This window comes from Macrotis lagotis, chromosome 3 (assembly GCF_037893015.1).
Source record: "Macrotis lagotis isolate mMagLag1 chromosome 3, bilby.v1.9.chrom.fasta, whole genome shotgun sequence".
Classification (NCBI taxonomy): domain Eukaryota; kingdom Metazoa; phylum Chordata; class Mammalia; order Peramelemorphia; family Peramelidae; genus Macrotis; species Macrotis lagotis.
In genome coordinates, this window is record NC_133660.1 from 237,288,440 (window position 1) to 237,312,391 (window position 23,952).

The following is a 23,952-nucleotide window of genomic DNA, read 5'->3' on the forward strand; positions in this document are numbered from 1 at the left end:
CAGAGCTAAGAGTCAGCACTTGACTCCCATGAGGACTAGATACACTATGTATGTGTTCATCTCCTAGCTATGGAAACTAGGACATAATGTCTTTTCAAATTCTCGAACTTCCTTTGGGAAACTCTAGGGCTCTTCTCAAGAGAGCCTTTTGATTAATGAAATGGGCCTCAAACAAAGAAACAGTGTAAGGACCAAGGGCCCAAGCAAGAGGACTGTTTTGTAAAAGCTTTATTTTAACTGATGATGGAACAGAAAGGTATCGTGATATTTTGGAGTTGGGGCGATTTCACTTGTATCTGGTTGAGTGTGTCTGTCTTGTTCAGAATCAGGATAGTAATTTCTCAGCCATAAGTCTCTGCATGTTAAGCCCTCTCTCTTCTCTCTAGACCTTTCCAATCTTATTGTATAACATGGTTCAATTTTGATCTTGTACTTTCAGCTTTTGTCAACTATAAGACCATATTTGTTCAGTTATTCCACAGAATAAGAAAATATCAACCTTCCTTTCTAAAAAAAAGTCACTAAGACAGTTTTCCTGTAGTAAATGTAATAACTAAAAAGATGTTCAAAATATTGTCACTGTTTTAAAAGATTTTTAACATTGTCACTATTTGTTTTAATTGGAAATCTCCCTCCCTCCCTCCCCGCCCCAAAATTATCCTTACCAGAATCACTCACAGATTCCCAGATACTATTTTCAAAGCATAGTTGCCCTTTTCTTATTAATTCAAAAAGTTTATCTTCTGAGTGTGCCAAAAAAGGAGGTTCCCCACATAATCTACAACAAAAGCAATGTTCCATTTAGACATTCAAAAACTCAAAGATAAAGTTGATGATAATCATGATTAACATTTCCATAATATTTGAAGGATTTGCAAAATGCTTGGCTCCCAGCAACCCTGTGAAGGAGACTTCTTCAGGTAGTTCCCATTTCAAAGATGATGTCACCCAAACTCAGAAAGGTCAAGCACACTCTCAATGGTCACACCGCTACATGTTACAGCTGGGATTAAATCCAGATCTTCTGACCTGTCTACTCCTACTCTTTCTAGTTTCCGTTGTAACATCTCTATTTAGCAGTACTTTTGTAGATAAGCAGCCTAAGCCAAATCTTAACTGCTAGGGGTCATGACTGATGGGGAAGCTACCAGTGCCATAGTATGAAACATGCCTATGGAAAGATGGAATGGGATAGGGAGGAGGTTAACAAAGGCATGCTACAAGTGTTCATTCCTCTCCCAGTCATGCTTCTCCCAACTCTTTTTTGACTCAGTCACCATAACACTTCTACCTTCTCCCTTCCACTTCTCAATTCCATTTCTCTCCACCTTTCTGAGTCACTCTCTGTCAATGGTTGAGTTTGGGGATGACGCCAAGCCCACCATACTGCATTGTGCTTCCTTCCCTTCATTTAGGACCACATAAGGAAGTACCACCTCACATCTCTTCCTCCTATAATACCTGTCCTCCTCTAATATCTAATGGTGTACAACAATGTCCCTACATAACACAAAAGTGCTGCCAGGGCTGTACAAGCTTGGCTTCACCAAGTCTCATTCAGGTAGAGGTTCCATGACAGGCTGTAAGAGGACCAATTAATTAAATTTAAAGAGGATCAATCATTATCTGAATCTTGATCTTCAGGTAATTTTTCTTTTTGGGTCACAATAATACAAGAAGACTATCTACCAAGGCTTGGAGGAGTTGTGATTCCTGTTAATGAAAGGAATAATAGCTCCTTGAGAACAAATTTAATGTAGAATTGCTAATATCAAGATAGGAAAAAGTCTAGTTAAATATAAAAAGTATCCATTCATGGTTCTGTCTGATCAATAATAGAATCCTAATGGAAACCAGGATATTGAAAGGGCCTACCCCAATCTGTGAAGCTGATCTTGTTGAGGGTTCCCAGGATATGCCATTATCAGAGAGCATCTTGGGCTGGGTGGGCCATGGAACTGACTGTGTGTGGCAATTCTTATGTTTTCAGTCTTCTATTTTACTGTTGATGGAATTAAACCAGCATTACCATAATAGATGATCTATTTACTGATGTGTATGCTAGAACAATTGTCTCTAAACATCCTAAAGAAATGAGTTAAATCTTTAAGGTCTTAATCTGGTCATCATTTGCTCAACATTCTCTGTATTTCTGATCTTGCCTGCAAGGAAAACCACAGACACTAGCACTTTCTGAGCTAGTACTAACTTGAGCTATATTTGGGATGACGATGATGATAATAACTTTCTCAGAAATAAATGACTTTCATTCCTGAGGCTGAGTGTAAGCTGAACTGGACTGCTGCAGGAAAAAAAAAAAAACCATAATGAAACTTGTTCACATACCAAAGGTTTCTGTAAACAGATAAGCATCTGTCAAATTGTTTTGTACACATATATCCTAATACCTCCATAGTTTATTTCTCCAACTTGTCCTGACTATCCCATCATACTTTCCATTGCTAGAAGGAATGGGAAGAAAGGCTTTATGGGAAAGTATTTATGGGAAATCTCCTGCAGCTGAGCCTGTTGCCAACCTATGATACCAAATCATCTGATAATTCAGGCGCTCCAGCAAATCTGGATAGCTTCTAATATATGCTATTAGAGTTCAGATGGTTAGTTTTGGGTTTTTTGTCCCTCAAGTTTTACCTACACAAAATGGTATCTAATGGTAGATCAATCAAATGTTATGACAACATATGACAACAACTAAAAAAACGAAATGAGAAATGTCTTAAAAATCTTTCCATTATTTTCTGTTGCATTAGTCCAAGTTAAATAGTCAAGGAAGGGCACACAAAGAATATTTACTATTCTGAATTCTACCCTGAACAAAGGATGATGACTTGCCCTGTTAAGCAGAGGTGACATTTAGGTACAAGAAAATGTATCCCCTCTGGAAAAGATAATTAATACATATGATCACAAGCTAGAGGGGCTCATCAATTATTAATAAAGACATTAACTTTGTAAACAAAGGTGTGTGCAAAAGGGCATATAATTTTATTATGATGCCAGGGAGCTATGATATGAGAAAAAGGAAAGTTTTCTTTTAAAAAAAGGGGGGGAGGGGGTCAGGAAACAGGTGTCTATTAAACTCACTAACAAACATCCTTGCTCTACTCACAGAATTATACTGGTGTCAATAATGAAGGGGGATAATCATACTACTGGAATCTGCTCTCATCAGAATATATCTAAACAGTTGTGTTAAGTTATGTACGCTACAATTCATCTATGGATGTTTAAAACTTAAAAATCACTAGATCTCACTATCCCCCCCCCAAGCTAACATTCTATATCCTTTCTTTTCTTCTATGGCCAAATCCCAGGAAAAATGTTGCCTGCATTCATTGCCTCTCCCTTCTCACTTCCCTCTCTAGTTTCTGACCTCCTGTAATCTGACTTTTGTGATCTCACTTAACTGAAATGTCTCTCTCCAAGGTCCCTAAGAATTCCTTTTATTACTAGATCCAATAGCCTTTTCTCATTCCCACCTTTGAAATCTCAGAAGCATTTGACATTGTTGACTATTTCATTCTTTTGAAACTACTATCTATTTTTCCTGATACAACTCAAGAATTTCTTCCTACAGTATGACTGGTTATTCTCAATCTCTTCTGTAGGTGATAATGAATTCATCTTCTGTTCCCTACATGGAAGTGTAACCCAAGACTCTTATCTCTCTCCCATTCTCTCTTTCTTTGTCTATCTCCCTTTCTCCTTTCTGCAGGTATCTCTCTCTTTTCATTTTTCTTATCTCTATCCATCTCCACCCATTGCTCTTCTAGTTTTGCCCTCAGGCCTATCCTAAATTAATTTAGGTTTTTTTTTTGGGGGGGAGGGTTGTTTTTGTGTTTGTATGTGTGTGTGTGTGCGTGTGTGCGTGCGCGCGTGTATATATATGTATTTATGCACACACACAAAGACAAATAGGAATCTGTGTATATGTGTTGTGTATTAATGTGTGTGTATATCTACATGTGAATATGCCCATATATGTCTGTGTGTATATATACATATATGTTGAAATAATTGACTCTTCTCTGAACATGTTGAGGGCAAGGCCTTTCTCAATCTGAGGTGAGTGTCCCAAGCACTTTTCCCAGAGCCCAGGGTGCCTCGAACAGGGCAGGTTTGTAATCATTAGCTAATGACTGATTGACTGAACAACAGTAAAGAACTAAAGCACATCCAATAAGAATGCCAGGGGTGGAGAAATTAAATTCAATCTTTTGAGTGAAAAAGAAAAACATAATGCTGAAGGGAATGAAGTCCATATCATTATACAGAACTGTTCAAGGAACTAGTAAAGTTTAGCCTGGAGAAAAGCAAACTTTGGGGATGATAAAAATCTGTCAAGTGGAGAAGAGAAAATTGATACACTATGCTTGTTCCCTGAGGGCAGAACTAGGAGGGCAATGGGGAAAAATTATGGGGAGGCAGATCTTCCGAGAATCCCGGGCTTAGCGATGGAAGGAACCTCAGATAACATCTAGTCTAACTATAATCCCACCATCCTTCAATCAGAAGTGACTAGGACAAAGCCCCATGGAGATAAAGACAGGGCTGGGGTCTTTACCAAGGTTCTCTGACCCCAAATTCTTTCCACCACCTTGAGTTAATTTCATTGGCTTCTTTATACTGACTGGATATAAGGAAGACCTTAATAATTAAGGATTATCCACATGATTATCCAGTTATGTATTGTCCAAAAGCGGAAGAGGCTATTTGGGGAGAGTGAGTTCCCCCTTCCCCAGAGGTATTCAAGTACAGCCTAAGTGATGACTGACAGAGACCACTCAAGAAAGAATATATGCTTCAGGAAGGAGCTGATCTGGATGCTTTTTAAGGTTCCTTCTCACTCTAAGATTCACTTTCTGTGAGACATATAAGCCGTGAATCTCACAAGCCTACATGCATAGACACATTCTGCATTCATATGGGAGGAGGGAAGTCAAATTGCACACATCACAGATCTCAAAAGCACACAACTCAAATGACACAAGATCTGTTCTAATGTACAATATGTTCAATGGGATATATACATGGAGCATATACACTAATGGAAAGTGGAACTGAACAATTAAGTCATAAAGCCTGTGTCTCTTCTTTTCCTGCAGATATGGCCCATTCTCTAAGTCAGTGCTCTTTGCTTTTCAGGAGGAATCCCTATAGGATTCTCTAATCATATGGATCTCTGGAACATTTAAAATTGTAATAGTTTAATGATCAATAATTTCACTGGTGTGAAGTCACCATCAACCCTAGTAGACAGTCCTTATGCCTTTCTCATTGATCCTAATATGGTGATCCTAAAATATCCTGAAACAGAATGGTTCTTAGATGACAGATATATTGTCTATCATCAGGTGTACATGTCTACACATATGTTACATATATGTATATGATTAAGTGCATATAAGTATCTACAGAAAGCTTTTCCTGCTTGGTAGATCCTACCAGAGATTTTGTACCCCTTGAATAATGTCCAAGAGTCACCGATATTGCTCCAGTTATCTCCATGTCAAGATAAGTCAAGATCAAAGACATCATGAAGTGCTGTTTTTAAGACTCTAATTTCCATTGGGATTTGATCATTCTAAAATAAAGGAACCTCTCAAGTTTGTGCAGCAAAAATTGTCATGCAAGATCAAACTCCCATACAGTAATGCAGAAAACCACAAATTTCCCAAATCCCTCCCACTTGTGTTCACACACAAATACACACACACACACTCACACTCATACACACACATGCTCATGACCTGAAAGTGACAGAAGAAAGATCACTGGTGCTGAATTCAAATCCTGATTCTAATACTTACTATATGTAGAACTGGGAAAGTGTTTACTAGATTCTCAAATTTCAGCCATCTCATCAAGTAAGCTAGAAAGCCTCTAGGTTTTCCTTCAAATTCTAGAGCTATGCTTATTCTTATTTAACAGACAAGTACATTGAAAGTACCTTTCCTTTTTAGGAAGCTTATAGTTTAAACTCCAAAAGACAAAAACTTACTTGAGGCTCCTAAAAATTCTTATCATGTAACATGCTAAGGAAGCATAGCATGTCAGATGGTGCAACAGGGTGGCCTATTGGATAGAACTCCAGGCCTGAAGCCAGAAAAATCTGTATTCAAATGTGGTTTCAGATATTCACTAGCTATGTGACCCTTGGTAAATCACTCAACCCTGTTTGCCTCGGTTTTCTCATCTGTAAAATGAACTAAAGAAGGAAATGGCATGTCACTCCAGTATCTTTGCCAAGAAAATCCCAAATGGGGTCAGAAAAAGTCAGATACACCTGAAATGATTGAACAGCAACAAAAAGAAAGTCAGAACTAAAATAGACTTTTTTCATTTTATAAAAATGAAAATAGAGACTCCAAGAGAAGTGGTATGATCACAGTCTCATTACTGACTAATGAGGTGGGACTAGACCTTGAATATCCTGCCCCCAAATTCAGTGCTTGGCCTACTATACCACTTGGTTTCTCCCACCCTAAATCAGAACCTCAAAATCTACAGAGGAAAACCATCTCTCAGTTTATAACAAGAGAATGTTTAATTTCCAAGGCATTTACAGGATGGATAACAAGAACCATATCTTTATATAACATTAGAATTACTTACAAAACATCTTATATTCAGGAGTTCATTTAAGTTTGGTGACTAGAGGATTTACTAGGACAAAGCAATCAGAGATTTGACCAGGTGAAATATCATGCTTCCTCCACACAGTGGTACAGAGATTTTGGCTTTCATGTCTCATGAGTCCTGGAGACTAGAGGAAAGGAGACGGACCCCAGAAGATGGAATTAGAACGAGGTTGGAAAAAGATGAGGGAAGTGGAGATAGGTTGGATCATTACCTCTCCTAGCAGAGTCTGTGATCCCTTTGGAAGTTGGGGGAGGTGGATGATAGCCCCAAGAGACAAAGAAAGGCCTGGAAAAGATGAAGAAGTAGGATTATGGTCCAGCAAAGGTTGGAGGAGGAAGAGGAAAGGACAGGCTACATTCTCCACCTGATTTAATTGAACTGGTTTATATCTCAACATGGCTTGTAGGATGGATAAGGCAAGCCCAAGAGATTAAGGGTCATCGCATATTGAGGGATAAGAGATGTTGGAAAGAACTCTACAAAGTTACAGGCCACTATTTTTATTTTGTCTTCTATGCCAACCTATTACCGTGAAGAATCTTTGCCCTATGTGAAAAAAATTCCTAGATATACCTATGCCTACTTACAACTCTGTGAGGCAGGCTATATATGTATACATTTATTTAGTCTATAGATGACCAGGATTGAGTCCAGAGTCAAACCAAGGTCTTCCTACTCCAAGTCTAACACCCTTTCCAAAAATGCCATCTTCTTAACCCAAGAATAATACCCTTTCCCATTTGCCATCCATCTCATGCTTATGGCACCTCTAGTCTTTGCAAGGTCCTTAAGTCTTAATTTTCCAATGGACTCTTTGGACACCAAAAATGATAGAGGTTAACAATGCTAGTTCCATAATTTCCTGCTTTATTTATGAATAAGTCCTATTTTCAGTGTTCATTCAGCAAGCATTCAGAAAGAACCTATTATATCGCAGATATTATACTAGGCAAGAGAAATAGAAAAACAACAAAATGACCTCAAGGAGCTTTGAATGAAACAACATGTAGCCAGATAAATACATACAAAGGTCACACCAAATAAATACAATGGGGTGGGCAGCAAACTAAAAATTGGGGAGCCAGAAAAGGCCCTGAACTCATGGTGGGACCTGAGCTGAGTAAACCCGAAAGAGAACTAGAGGGAAACTCAGAGAGGGAGCACGGAAGAAAGAGAAGGGCTTTTCTTTTATCTCTTGGCATGGATGACTCCATCTTTAAATAAAACTCTGTTATGGCATAAAATGAAGTCATATCCATTCCCCTGGGTTTGAGTTTTACATTCACTGCTGTCTGCTTGCAGAATTTCTATAATATGTTCTTATCATTACCAGGGTTCTTATCACTGCAATGAACAAGACTCTAAGAAGTCAAAAAATCATATCTGAAAACTGTGTATTCTGGCTTTATCTCCCTTGTATGGAATGTTGTCTCCATGTACTTAGTAAAAATTTGAAATTCAGCATCTCTCTCTCTCTCTCTCTCTCTCTCTCTCTCTCTCTCTCTCTCTCTTCCCTCTCTCTTTCCCTCCCTCTGCCTATTTATGTGTATGTGTACTTTATAATCAGAGTTTGCTTGATTTCTACTGGAAACTTGGTGAGTGAAACAGATGTTCCTATGGTTTATAATGATAATCAAAATAAAGTTTCTATATTACCTGTCTCTTAAATATTTTCAATTGTTTTTGTCACCCAAGACAATGGACATTCCAGGCATGGAATGCCCAAACACTAGAAAGCTGGAGATCCCGAGACAGGAAGAAAACATGCACGAGGGAGACCAATATAGAATCAGACTGAAAAGCTAGGTTGGTGCCAGATAGTGAAGGACTTGAAACAACAAACTGCATAGACTATTTCTTCCCTATAAATAATTGGGATTGACTGAAGCTTCTTGAATACAACCGTGACGTGGTCAGACCAGTGATTAAGGAACATCATGGTAAAAGCTGTGTGGAAGATGGATTGGAAGCAGGAAAAGACTGGATTCCAGGAGATCAAGTAATTAAGTTGCTACTGCAATATTCCAAGAAAGGTAGTGAGAAATGTTGATAAAGAACCAACGAGACTTTGTAGTTAGTTGGATGGGGAGAAAAAATTATAATAACGACAACAACAAGAAGCATTTATTAGGAGTCTGAAGACTTGTAAAACACTGTACAAATTTCTCATTTGATCCTCACAACAATCCTGGGAGGTGGATGCTATTATTAACTCTGTCTTATAAAGAGAAAACTGAGGTAGACATGAGATTAAATGATTTGCTTAGGATAACACAATTATAAAATGTCTGAAGCAGTATTTGAACTCAGGTCTTCCTGACTACAAATACAATGCTCTCTGTCTCTTGTGCCTCTTGGCTGCCTCTAGAAGAGTGAGACACTTAGAAGGGGGGAAATGTTGGTGTCCTTGAAAGCAATTGACAAGTTAATAATAGGTTTAGGTTGTGTGAGATTGAGAGAGAGAGTTCTGTTGAAGTCCTTTTGAGTGTGTGATACCTGTGGCACATTTGGGTGGAGATGCCTAGAAAAAAAAATTAGAGATGGAGGTGATTATGGCTGGAATATGAAGATTTAGGAATCTTTGCATAGACTTGAACCCATTGAAGTGAATGAAGTTCCCAAGTGTGAAAGCTATGTGTGATAATCAAGCAGACTATCCTTCAGGGAGAATCTCTGGGTAGGAAGGGAATCAGGGGAACCAATGCTATGAAAACCCAGGGAGGACAAAGTATCCGAGAAGAAGCAGGACCCAAGAGTCAAGCTGCAGGGGTCAAGAAGGAGGAGCACCGGGAAAAAAGCCACTGGATTTAACAATTAAGAGATTGCTGGCAATCAAGAGGATTACCACCCACTGAGTGGACTGGAAGTCAGATAGCAAAATGGTGAGAAGAGAATGGGAGGTGAGGATGCTATTATTTTTTAGGAATCTGACTGCAGAAATGAGGAGAAATATGGAACAATGGATTGAGTGGCTATAGAGTCAAATTTGAGACAAGGCTGGGGAGAGGCTCTTTCTCATCCTCATATCCAGGGTACTCAATATTGCAGCAACCAATTTAAAGGGGCTAAAAATAGTAAGAGCATTCTAGGATTTAGAATTTAAACTACAGTTTAAATACTAGTTCTGCTACTTAATTTATATTAGACAACTTACAACCTCTCAATGAGTCTTAATTTCCTCCCTGAAAATTACAAGACTGTTTTAAAATGATCTCTAAGGTCTCTTCCAACTCTAAATCCTATGATATTTCCATCATATACATAATTTAAGATAATGCATTTCTAACACACATAACTGATGACTTATAAAATACATTGTCAATTATTTGAAGATGACTTTCCAGGTCATGGCTAATCTTTTAATATATACTTGCTCGTCTTAATTCAAACTTAAGATTCAGCATAACATAGTGGGTAGACGACCAGAATTGGAATCAAGAATACCTGGGTTCAAAGCCTGCCTTTAACACATACTAGCTGTGTGACCATGAAAGGTAATTCTCAGTGACGCCTGAAGTCTCTACTACTCAAGTTTGAAAACAATTGCCAATTTAATCTCCTTGAGAGAGATCCCACACCAAGAAGTTACCTCCTTCATTAAATTCATACCAGAACCAAGAAAAAAAAAAAAAGCAAACCCATCAGCCTCTCTAGCAGAAAGTTACATTCACTCATGTTTTGCTGGCTACTTACAGCATGTACATTATGACACCTATGCTCCAGATGTCACACTGTTGGCTATAGTCATGGGCATTGATCACTTCAGGTGCTGCCAAGCAAACAGAAAACAATAATATTAATAATGCAAACAATGATCGAAAAGTTTAAATTCAGAGCATGAAGGATACATGAATAGGTTGTCATTGATTTTCCTTTGAAAACAAGAAACAACAGATGTTTTAAATGAATAATACACAGATCTTAAAAATCCATGTGGATGTGTCCTCACTTCTATCATTCAGGTCCTAATGAGCAAATTTAGTAACTAAATGGAATTTAATTTTCTCTTTGTAACTGATTTAAAGTGATTTATTAAAACCTAGATGCTTTTAGTTAACCAATTCTTCTACTCTCAAATATCTCGCTCCCATGGACTATTTCTACTCATCTCTTAAGTCCCAAACCTGGATTGTTCTTGTCATCTGCTTCTACCCATATGTTGCAATGCCAGACAGAGTTGTGCAACCAAGCTAACTGGGACACTACAAATTTGTTATCCAATCTCATCTGGGCTTTTACTGCACCATGACAGGAAAACTCCTTCCTAATTGATTCACTATTCTATTCTATACTTTGGCTATTCCAAAACTTCTCTCTTCAAAAGTGCCACTTTTTCCACATCCTTTCAGGTGACCTTGACTCATTGTACTGAGAAAATGTGAGCTCTTACTTCTCCCCAACTCATTTCACAATTTCTTGACATCATCCCCACTATCTTCTTTGCTCTAGTTTCCTATATTGTTTCCTTCATAACTCTACCAAGCATTCCCTTGATCCCATTGCCTTCTGTCTTTTCCAGCTGATTGACCCTATTATCTTCCTTTTCTTCTGGTTGTGAACATGCCCAAGTTTCTTCTTAATCAAACTTCATGAGATTTTACCATCTTCTCAAACTTACTGTCTTCTATCTCTTCTCCCTTTATCAGTCAAAATTCTGGGGGGAGGGGAAGGAAACTGTCTTCCATCATTATCTCTTACTTCTCTCATTTCTCATTGGCAATATGAACTCATATTGAAATTGAATATTGTAGGCCATTTCTCAGTCTTCACCCTTATTTACTTCTCTGTAACATTCACACTGTCCATTTTCTCCTCCAGGATATTCATTCTCTCTCTCTCTCTCTCTCTCTCTCTCTCTCTCTCTCTCTCTCTCTCTTTCTCCATCTCTCATTTTGTCTCTTTGTCTCTCTCTCATTCTCTCTGAGACTCATTTTCTCTCTGACTTTGTCTCTGTCTCTGTCCTCTGTCTCTGTCTGTCTGTCTGTCTGTCTGTCTGTCTCTCTCTCTCTCTCTCTCTTTCTCTCTCTCTCTCTCTCTCTCTGTTGGTGTCCTACTGGCCTGATACTTCCTTTGCTGGTCTGTCATTTTCATCATACCTCCCAACTGTTGATGGTCCCCAAGGCTCTGTCCTGAGGCACTTTCACTCACTGAGTGACCTCATCATCTCTGCTAGATTTACATGAATGATTCCTATATCTGTATCTTGAGCCTTCAATCTCTTTGAGCTTTAGTCCTGATTCATCAACTACTTATTGGACATTTCTGATGGATACTTCACAGGCATCTCAACAGATCCAAACAGTACTCATCTTTCCCTCAAAACCCACCTTTCTGTCAAGGGCATAATCGCATTCCTTGTTTAATTTTATTATCTCCAAGGTCCCAATCAACTAGAAATTTCTGTGATTTCCCATATGAGAAAACAGAAGTATTTGCCTCTGTTCATATAATTGTTTAGTATGAGAACTGGGACTGGGAAACCAGACTGAGTCAGTGTCAAAGCAAAATCCCCCCAAACCCTCCTTGCTTTTGAAAAAAAAAAAATCTCTATTCCCTCCAAAAAAGTGAGGTCCTCCAAAGCAAAGACTATTTTCCTCTTTCTTTGTATCCAAGTGCTTAGGATAGTGCCTAGTGAATTTATCCCAGTGCTTAGGATGGTGCTTAATAAATATCTATTGATTAATTACCTACACAAATGTAAGACAACAAAGTCATGTTTCTTATCAAAAAACTGTAACATACTTATTAAATACCACCATTTATTATTATAAGAACCAGAGGGAAGTCTACTAGCATATTGGATGGATCTCCTATGGAGGAGATATGGAAGATATAAACAAACATTGAATGCAATGAAAAAGCATATATGGGATACGATCTGTAATGGTGGATGAGACTGAAGTTTCTCCAAGTGTGGAAATACCATTTTTACAGAGATTCTCCACTATAGCATTATTCTAATGCTTCACTGTGTCTTACATAGTAGACTTTAGCATTCAATTTAATTCAATTTAAAAATTCATTAAATGCTTACTCTAGAAATGAAAATGTCCTGCTTTCAGGGAGCTGACCCTTTTAACTATTGGATTAAAAACAAGTAAACAATAAAGCAATATCAGAGAACATGAGGAGAGAAAGATGCTTACAGCAAGAGCTTCCAAGAGAGGTGGGTGGTACATTAGATAAACCTTGACCCGAGCTGGGTATGTCAGTAGCAGCTGTCACTAAGATGCTCATTACCCAAAGACTGGCACTGGATACTTTTTTCAGTCACCTCAGCTCTCAAAGATGGTCTGGAATATGGTCAGACTATGATTGGTGTTAGTGGACGGTGGACTCACATCCATAAAACCACACATGTGGAAGCACTGAAGAATTATACAGATTGAATTGTACAGATACACTTTCCTTTGAATAAGCTTAATTAAAAAAAACTGTACAAATTCAGATGTTTTTCAAAAGTCTGTTCTTTACTTTTTTTTCACTTGACTTTTGGATTGTTATTCTCCTTTTGTCCTTGAAGTAGACAGGGCAAGTATTTTATAGATGAGAAAACTGTAGCAAAGAATTCCAGTTCTGATCACATGGAATAAAATCGTAGGATGCTGGAATCAGTAGAGACCTCTAAAGATCTCTATGACTTTGGAAAAGATTATCTCCAAAGTATCCTTCAGTTAGAAAATTCTATGATTCTACATACAAGACACTGAACACATCACTTACCCCTGTTTACTTCAGCTTCCTCATTTGTAAAATGAACTGGAGAAGGAAATAGCAAACCACTCCAGTATCTTTGCCAAGAGAGCCCCAAATGGGATCACGAAGGGTTGATCACAAATGAAACAACTGAACAACAAAAACATTTGAGAGAGGTCAAATTACTTGCTTATCCAATTATTTAATATAAGATTGGAACCCAGGCTGAGTTAATCACAGAAAAGGGTCCAAAAACCATAGGGCCTCTTTTAGTCTTGACTCAAGGCTTGTTGATTTATTAACAAAAAGATCCATAAGCAATCCCTTTAAATTGCCATGTCCCTTGCCAAACTGTGATTTACTTAAATCAGACTGATACACAACTTGTAAAGAACATACTTGTTGTCTAGAATGAGGTATAACTGTAAAAATAACTTGGAATTCTCTTTGTTAAAAACGGTATCTTAAACAAATACAAAAATACACATTTTAGTTAACTGTTTCAGGCCCCCAGGATGCCTGTTTTAGAGAACAATTAACAAGAACAAAAATGGATTAACGGTAATAATAACCTCATACTTAGCGGCAGTTTATGGTATTGTTGTTCAGTCATTTCAGTAGTGGTCAACTCTTTATGACCTAATTTAGGGTTTTCTTGCAAAAATATTAGAATAAATTGCCATTTCCTTCTCTGGTTCATATTACATATGTAGAAACTGAGGCAAATAGGGTGAAGTGATTTGTCTAGGCAATAATAATAATAAGCCCAGGTACTAATAAGGTCTGGGACTGGATTTGAACTTGGGTCTTCCTGACTCCAGGTTCACAATTCTCTCCATGCACCACTTAGCTGGCCTCTTTGAAGTATGCAATGTGTAAATGCAGTTAGCTCATTTGGTCCTTACAAAAATTAAATGAGGTAGGTAGTGTACCTTGATAAATGAGATAAGACTCAGTATAGGGGAAGTGTCTTCCCAAGGATGCATAAAGACAATAATAATTAAGAAAATAATTTAAGGCTTACAGAATGTTTAAACATACATCATTTCATTTGATCCTCATAACTTGTTATGTTGCTGCTATTATAGGTATTATTAGATCATAATACACAACTAGTTAAGAGTCATAAGTGATATTGGAAACCAGATTTCTCCTGATTATTCTTTTCCTAAATAAATACATATTGCATTGAGTTGAGTTATATTTCTTCTTCCTTACTCTTCTTTGGGTTGCAGAATTAAAAAATAGTCAAAAGTAGAAAGGAAAAAGGAGGAAGGAAAAAAGAAGAAAGACTGAGGAAAATGACAAAAAGGAAAATGAATTCCCAAATATTTGAGCATTAATAAATGACTACCTTTAAGGGGGGAGAAGGTTGGTAAAACTATTTTTTTTTAGGTTTTTGAAAGGCAATAGGGTTAAGTGACTTGCCTAAGGTCATACAGCTAGGTAATTAGTGTCTGAGGTCAGATTTGAACTCAGGACCTCCTGACTCCAGGGTCGATGCTTTATTCACTGTGCCACTTAGCTGCTCCAAAACTATTATATTTTTAAAAATCCTCTTGATCATCTTTCCATTTTGAAACATTAAATATTTATATATATAATGTCAATATATATGTGTGTATGTGTATATATATATACACATACACACATACATACATATCCCTATCTCCCCAACTATGGCAAGTTATCATGTGCCCATCCTCAAAAAAATTAATGCTCTTTATATTCATACAGCAAGGACCCTGATGTACTGTGCTATCACTCACAGGGCAAGCCTGGTGACCCTAGATAAATCACTTTAGCTCTCAAGGATCCATATGCTTAATTTCTAAAAAGAGGATAATGGAATTCTTGAGATCCAGATCTGAGATATATGAAAGATGGTTACTTAACTAAGGTAAAATGAGAACCACAGAGTAACTGAGTCTCAGAGTCAGAAGGGACCTGAAAGATTACCTAGGTCAATCACCTGCCCTGTCACTCTTGGCACTACAAGGGAATTATGTTGTGAACATGTTCAGGAAATAAGTAGAGTCAACACAAGTCATTGATTTTGTCTAACTTCCCTATCCCTTTCAAGGGTACCATCATCCTTCTGGTCATTTAGGTTTGTACCTTGGAGTCATTCTCTGTGAGAGACAATCATTTACCAAAGTCTACTGCATAACCTCCCTTCAAATTCATTCCCTGCTCACCACCATTGTCCTGGCCAGCAATGCATCTCACACAGACTGTTGCAATAGCCTTGGAAATGGTCTCAACCTACCACTCCTGTCCATATCCCTCCCTTCTGTTCCATACAAGAGCTTTCCTGATCCCCACAGCTGCTGGTACCTTCCTTTCAATATTAGTTGGTATTTACTTTCTTTGTATTTATTTTTTAAATGTCCCCATTGTACATGTTTTACCTTCCTACAGACTATAAGCTTCTTAAGAGTTAGAACTGTTTAATTTTTTTGGTTTTAGGTAGCTGGTGTACAGCACAGGATTTTGAATTAGTACTTATGGGTTAATTCTTAGTTTCTTAATATCTTCGACACCGTTAGATAATATATCCAGATAATTCAACATGTTTTCATACAGTTCTATAGTTGGACCAAGGACCATCTTTTTACAGTAGATTGAAAAGAATGGAAGAAAGTAGTATGAATAAATGGAAAGTGTAATGAATTTAGAGGTTGGAAATTGGCTCAGAATGGCCCTAGTAATCCAATGACCCCTGCCTTGACCTTCAGGTAGAGCCAGATCTTAAGTCATCTGCCTGTGTTTCCACCTTTCCCCTTCCACACTGTCCATCCATCCAGGTCCAAGAGCCCTCCTGAGACTTCCTAGGGGGAAATCATCTAGTGAGTACTGAGATGAGTCTTGGGGCAGAACTAGTGATCAGAAGAGTGAAGCATGCCTCACCTTTTGATAACCAGAACTCCAAACTCTGCCATGACCACCAAGCTACCTCTTGTTGAGGGGCTGATAATCAAATCAATATTGTTTCCATGCAAAAAAAAAATCAATGCAAAAAATTATATCCATTGGACAATTTGTAATTCTGAGTTCTAGGCTGCCTAGGCTATAGACTCCTTTTCTGACCCATATTCCCAGCTCCCTTCTTCTCTCTCATGTCAGTTCCATCCCTCTGGTATCTCTATCCCTCTCTTACATTGTGCAAGGAACCTCCAGAACCCCCTGTTCTATTGTTAACAATTTGTTCTGCATATTAGATTTTATTTCTATTTGCTGGAAAGCACTTGAGTGAATTTTATATTTATTTATTTATTTATTTGTTTATTTATTTATAGGTATACATGTTAGTTTCCCACAAAAGGAATATAAGTTCATTGAGGGAAGGTATTCTTTTGTTTTGTCTTTGGGTCCTCACAGCCTGCCACAGACATTTCTGAGATTGAACAGAATCTCAAGTCCTGACACTGCCAATGACTTGGGCAATTCCTTCCCTGTCTTTGAGTTTCATGTCCTCACCTCTGAATGGATTCAACTGAATTCTATGATTTCTAAGGTCAGCTAAGTAATGAGTATTCCTTATGATTCTTCAAAGGTTAAAAGAAATCCATGTTATATTAGTATTTATTTCCAATCAGTTTTTTCATGATTTAAAACCTTGAAATGTTGAACTTACCCATATAAATAGGAGTCCCACAGGTTGTCTGCAACATGGCTTCACATCCTCCCTCCTTTTGCACAGCTAACCCAAAATCAGTCACCTAGGAGAAGAAACTCAAGAATATCAAGGCACAGGATTACCAATCAGCTCTCTTGTTCCAACTGAATAAAATCCGGTGGCAGAAATTCAGAGCTCAGGTTACAGAAAAGCAGGGTTGCCTTTGTAAGACCTTGTTTAACTTCATCACTAATAAAGGAACACTGAACACATTATATTTTGCTCTTAATTCAATTAAACAAACATTTATTAAGCACCTAGTAAATGCAATTTACTTAATCACAGATGAAACAAATGCATCAGGCCTTAAAAAGAAAAAAACTTATGATTTAGTAGGGGAAATAAAAAGAAAATCTACAGGTTTACCCTGGCTAGCATTAATCTGTTTTATAAACACATGACTTTAAGCACTTAAAACAACTGCTGTGGGGGATATTTAGAGTCATACCAACAGTATTATGAATGAGATATAGATTATGAATGATTGTGTATATATGAAACTGTCCCTCCTATTATGGGAAACAACACACCCATATATCATTATATACAAAACAAAAAATAATTACAAGATAAATACAAAGTAATTGTGTCGATGAAGGTTGGTGCTGGAGTTGAGCTTTGACATTAAACAAGATCGACTAAGAGCTAGGAGTGAGGTGGGAGTAGACTCCTGGAAGGGGGGTAAAAACATACAAGGAAAGGAAAAAGATTAATCTAGTTGGTCCAAGAATGAAGAAAAAACAGAATGATGCTCATCAAGACAGGAAAAGATATGTTGGGACAGGTGGTGAAAGGATTTGAAAACCAAATAGAAGACTTTATAGGGATTCTCAAGTACAAGGAGTCATTGTTGTAGTTTATGGAGAAGGAGAATGACAGGATCAGAGATGGGTCTTTAGGAAAATCACTTTGGCAGCTGTGTAAAGGATGAACTACAGAATAAGAGACCGAGGCAAGATGACCATTGAGAGGTTCTAATAATAATCTAAGTGAAAGTTGTTAAAGGTTTTAACTTGGTCTTGTGGGTAAAGAAAAGAGCAAAGGTTTGAGAAATGCTGAGATATGTCAACTTGCTGGATATAAAGAAGTGTTGAAGAGAATGGTGAAGATGTAAGTCTAGGTGGCCAAAGGATAAACAAGGAAAGAAGGGTGGGTTTTGGTAGAAATATAATGAATTCAGTTTTGGTCAAGTTGACTTTGAGATTGAGATGTCTCTGGGACACCCAGTTGGGTCTTTTTTGTTTTGCTTTTTAGGTTTTTGCAAGGTAATGGGGTTAAGTAGCTTGCCCAAGACCACACAGTTAGGTAATTATTAAGAGGCTGGATTTGAACTCAGGTACTCCTGACTCCAGGGTCCATGCTCTATCCACTGCACCACCTACCCACCACCTGGGACACCTGCTTTTGAAATGACCATTAGGCAACGGGAAATGCAGGGCTAGAGTTCAAGAGACTAGGGCTTGATATATGGAACTGGGAATTATCTGTATAGAGATGAAAACTGAAGCCATGTGGATTGTTGAGGTCACCCAGGCAAGGAGTTTAAAATTGAATAGAAGAGGACCAAGGACCAAACCATGGAGTACTCCCACAATTAGGAGTATGACACAGATGATCAGTCAGCAAAAGAGACTGAGGATGGAGGGAGAGAGGAAGAAAGGGGAAAAGAGTATGAGAAAAGAAGAGAATCAGAGGAGACAATAAGAGAAATGTCATGAAAACCCAGAGGTAGACTATCTAAAAGGAGATTATGGTCAGCTATCTCAAATGCTAGAGTTCAGGAAGAATGAAGGCTGAGAAAAGACCATCAGATTGAACAATTAGGAAACCACTAGCAACATTAGAGAGAGCACTTTCAATGGAAGGGTTGAGTGATATGGTTAGAATGCAGAGCCCTGCGAAGCAAACAAAAGGGAATAAACAAAGATGAGTATATATTTTTGGTATTAGGAAAAGAAGAGTAGAGAGAAGACTGAATGTTCGAGACAGGCATCACTAGTAGGAGTCAATATGCTGAAGAAGGTGGGAGGATGTGGGGTCAAAGGTACATATATAGAGGTAGCTTTAGCTATAAGAAGTGTCACATCTTTTGAGTTTAAAACATGACAAAGTAGGGGATGAATCCGTGGGGTGTTTTGAATCTAAGGAAAGGCAGTTCTTGGGAATATTTTAGGTTCAAAGTGGTGACAGGGAGAGGCAGGCAAGTAGATACTGAAGGAGAAGGATCTGGAAGAACAAGATGGTCTTTAGTTATTGTTAGAGCCTAGGGACTAGACCTATGATTTATTTCATTGATAGAGGGAACCCCAGGTGAAGAAACTCTGTCTGCCAATGCAGGTCAGAAGTTTTCTTCAACTTGTAGTCTTAAGAAAGTTGTCTAGAGTTTAGGACTTAAATGACTAGTTCAGGGCCATATGTCAGGTCTTTCTGGTTTTGGAATTAGCTTTCTGATATACTACATTAAGGCTGCCTCTCACTTGCTGAATGAACTATAATAAATGTTTTAATGGTATTTTGTAATGGTAAGGAAGATGCATAATTATGTATTAGAAGTATCATTGAAAAATGTTATTAGTGATGGCAACTTTATGTGGAATATTCCTGCATGCAAATAACTACAAGTTAGAAAGTGATAAATACAAAGGAGAGGATTAAGCAAAATTTAAAAAACTATTTTAAGAAGAGACCAATTTAGAGAAGGCTTCACAGAGTTGGTGGCATCTAAGTTAGATTCTTGAAGGAAAATATTTGCTTTTAAAATTAATTTTTTTTCAATTTACAAAGAATTATTTTTCTCTTCTGCACATCTTCCCACTGGAAAAAGAAAAAAGAAAACCAAGACCCTAGAAACAAATATATATTGTCAAGTAAAATCAATGCTTCATTGACCATGTCCAGAAAATTTTGTATTCTGCATCCTTAGTCCAAGTCTCTATCAAGAGGTGGGTAGCATGTTTCATTATTGGTCTTTATGAATCAATCAGAGTTCTTAAGGTTTTCAAAGTTGTTTGTTTTTATAACATAACTACTGTAATACTAAATATATTATTTTTCCTGGTTTTCTCACTTCACTCTCCATCAATTTTTTAGTAAAAGTTTTCTTGGATTTCACTGAAATTGTCCTTTTCATCATTTTTTTTCTGCAAAGTAGTATTCCATCAGATTTATATACTGTAATTTGTTTAGTCATTCTCCAGTTGCTGGGCACCAAAATAGATGATGTGGACATCATTCTAAGTATGAAGAATTGTTTGGGAAAAGGAGATGGAAAATGACTATAAAAGAATAATAATAGTATTCTACTTTGGTTGGAGCATGGAGAATGTAAAGAGGAGTATTTGATACAACTGGAGAAGTAGGTTGGAAACAGATTATTAAAGGAATTGATTGAATGCTGGGTTAAGGAGTCTGTATCCGATTCAACAAGCAATGGTATATCCACTGAAAATTTTTAAACAAGAACCACTCATGCTCAGACCTATGTTTTAGAAAGGTTATTTTGGTAGCTAGGTGCAGAATGTTTTGAAAACCAGAGAGACTGGAGGTAGAGAAATCATTAATGAAAATATAATAGTTCAAATAGGAGATGATGAGTGCTTCAGGTTTGCTCCTCTTCAGTGCAGAGGGGAAAGAATTCAGCAGGAAATTGGATGAACATTCATTTTAAAAGTCCTAAAAAAGTATAGACATAGATGGATCTTTCTTTAATATAAAAGCATAATTTAAAACAGAGACTAGGTATTGTTTCTAGTAAAGAAACATTAGAAGCTTTCCTAATACAAATAAGGATAAAGCAAAGGTTCCCCCCTTGTCCCAATGATGATTTTACAGTTTTAAGAAATATTAGCAATGAAACATTAAGAGGCTGCTCCCAATTTCCTCTTCTCTACTCTATAGACTCCCACAGGACCCATTCCCCTAACCTTCTTACATGAAGTTCTTGACATACATTGACAAGGAAAAATCAGCGATATTTGCGGTCTGCCCCCTTTTCTTCCCTTAAATCCATTCCACAATTCCTTCACCACATCTCTATAGTCTCTTGGGAGAGCTACTTATACTAGACTTCCACTTCCTCTCTTCTAAACTCAATGTAATTAAGCTTCTGACTTTTATCATTTGACTAAAACTTATTTTCCCAACATTACTAATGTTCTTCTAATCACCAAATCAAAGGTACCCTTCTCAATTCTGCCCCATTTGACATTAGTGACAACTCTGTCTTCCTTCATACTCTCTCCTCTTTAGATTTCTGGGACACTTTATTCACTTCATTCTCCTCTGGCCTGCATTACTGCCATTTCTCAATTCCCTTTGCAGGATTCATTATCCATATATGAGTATAGCCTAAGACTCTATCCTGGTTACCCTTCTCATCTCTTTCTCTACTCACCAATAATGGATTTAATTATCATCTCCATACTCAATTATTCCCAAAGGTATATTCAGAAGTAGTCTTTCTCCTATATTTCAGTGGTATATCATCAACTCCCTATTGGTCTTTCCAAACTAAATGTTCTGAAGATATCTCAGGATGTCCAAAATCAAATTCATCATTTTTCCTTCAAATACCCCTTCTTCTGTTTGGAGCCTCACCATCCTTAATGTCATCCGGATAGACAACTTCATTGTTAACTTCAACTCTTCTCTCCTTCATCCCACATTACCATAAAGTTACTGAATTATTTCAATTCTACCTCCAATTTCCAAATTATCTCTCAAACCTGCCTGTCCATTCTTGCTACAGACATATCCACTATTCTAGTTCAGATTCTCATCACCTCACCAGGCATCTCCTCTAGATTATTATTATTATATTTTCTTAGTTGACATCCTTGACTCAAATTTCTCCCTATTCTAATACATTCACTGACAAATTCATAAAAGTAATTGTCCTGAAATACAGGCTTGACCATATTTCTTCTCTAATCAATAAATTCCAATGACTTCTTACTTCCTCTAAGATCAAATTCCTCTTGTCATTTAAGCTCTTCACAACCTGGCCCTACCCAGTCTTTCTAGACTTATATAAGATTCTCTTTGTCCACTCAACAATAACTTTCTCTAAGAAACAGCCCAAGGATACTAATCCACTTTTGGTGGAGCTGTGAACTCATCCAACCTTTCTGGAGAGAAATTTGGAATTATACCCAAAGGGCAACAAAAATGAGCATACCCTTTGATCCAGCAGTGCCACTACTGGGTCTATACCCTGAAGAGATCATGAAAAGGGGTAAAAACATCACTTGTACAAAAATATTTATAGCAGCCCTGTTTGTGGTGGCAAAGAATTGGAAATCAAGTAAATGTCCTTCAATTGGGGAATAGCTTAGCAAACTGTGGTATATGTATGACATGAAATACTATTGTTCTATTAGAAACCAGGAGGGGTGGGAATTCAGGGAAGTCTGGAGGGATTTGCATAAAGTGATGCTGAGCAAGATGAACAGAACTAGAAAAACACTGTACACCCTAACAACAACATGGAGGTGATTATCAACCTTGATGGACACGCTCATCAGTGCAACAATGAGGGACAATTTGGGGCTCTCTGCAATGGAGAATATCATCTGTATCCAGAGAAAGAATTGAGGAGTTTGAACAAAGATGAAGGACTATTACCTTTAATTTAGAAAAAAAATTATATCTCATTGTCTGATTTTGCTATCTCTTATACTTTGTTTTTCTTCCTTAAGTATATGATTTCTCTCTCAGCACATTCAATTAGAATCAATGTATACCATGGAAATAATGTAAAGACTGGCAAATTACCTTTTGTGGGGGGTGGGGGAGGGAAGCAAGATTAGGGAAAAAAAATTGTAAAACTAAAAATAAATAAAATATTTTTTAGGAAAAGGAAAAGGAAAAAAAGAATCAACCCAAGGACCTTCATGAGGTCTTTCCTGATCTCCCAGTAACAAGGCTTGCTTCTCTCTACCACCCCCACCATTTACCTTGTACTTGTTTTATATATAATTATACGGGTACATTATTGTCAACCTTTAATAAAAGAGATTTTCTCTTTTATTTAATTAAACAAATGAATTCACAAAGGGGTCAGTACTCAGAAGAAAGCCAAGTCAGACTTCCAAGATCTTTAAAATTTCAAAGGCCAAAATGTTTGTCCATGTTGCTTTCTTATAGTACAAAATATAGCAGATTTTGACATATTTATTACCAAACTTCTACCACGTTTCTATTACTTTAAAAGTTATCACAATAAAGTTAGTTTTCCTATGTATGAATGGAAATGACCATTTTTATGCCATGAATCTTATTTCTTTTTTTATTCTTCCCTTCATTTTTAGAACATAAAAATACAAAAGATATTATTAAAGCACAAAATAAATTAATGAAAAGCTGTACCCATGCAAACCAATAATGCTGGAAGTCAATTGTAATTACACTGACTTCTTTTTTTATTTTCTTTGTTTTTTAGCTTTTGCTAGGCAATGGGGTTAAGTGGCTTGCCCAAGGCCACACAGCTAGGTAATTATTAAGTGTCTGAGGCCGGATTTGAACTCAGGTACTCCTGACTCCAGGGCCGGTGCTCTATCCACTGCACCACCTAGCCGCCCCTTACACTGACTTCTTTAATGATATATGTATTTAAAATAAAAGAGTCGCCCCTTTTGGTTTAGACTTTAGATTGATTTCCAGTGTTGTATACATCAAGTGTAGCAAAAGCAGTATGTTCACTGAATATATACAAAAAAAACTTGGGTGCTCTGGCTATTGATTTACCTTGTTAATTGGCAACAATGAACAAAATGTGTTATTTAAAAAATGGTTGTAAATATTTAGAAAAGGAAGCAGTAATCACAAAATCAGTATGGTTTCATCATGAATAGGTCATGTCACTACAATCACTAAAAATGTTCAAACATTCTGAATCAGGTATCACATTACTAAGC

At 37.3% G+C, this 23,952-nt stretch overlaps 1 protein-coding gene across 13 annotated transcripts in view; it reads right to left on the reverse strand.

Moving 5' to 3' along the window:
• The window catches only part of STK33 (serine/threonine kinase 33), a 234,528-nt gene that overhangs the window by 33,086 nt on the left and 177,490 nt on the right, over positions 1 to 23,952 (reverse strand). For all 13 annotated transcript variants that reach the window (XM_074230242.1, XM_074230240.1, XM_074230244.1 and 10 more), the window contains 3 exons: positions 16,997 to 17,081; positions 10,357 to 10,432; positions 666 to 778 (listed from right to left, as the gene is read on the reverse strand). In XM_074230242.1, the coding sequence (XP_074086343.1) occupies positions 666 to 778; positions 10,357 to 10,432; positions 16,997 to 17,081 (274 nt within the window). The remainder of the gene's footprint in view (positions 1 to 665; positions 779 to 10,356; positions 10,433 to 16,996; positions 17,082 to 23,952) is intronic.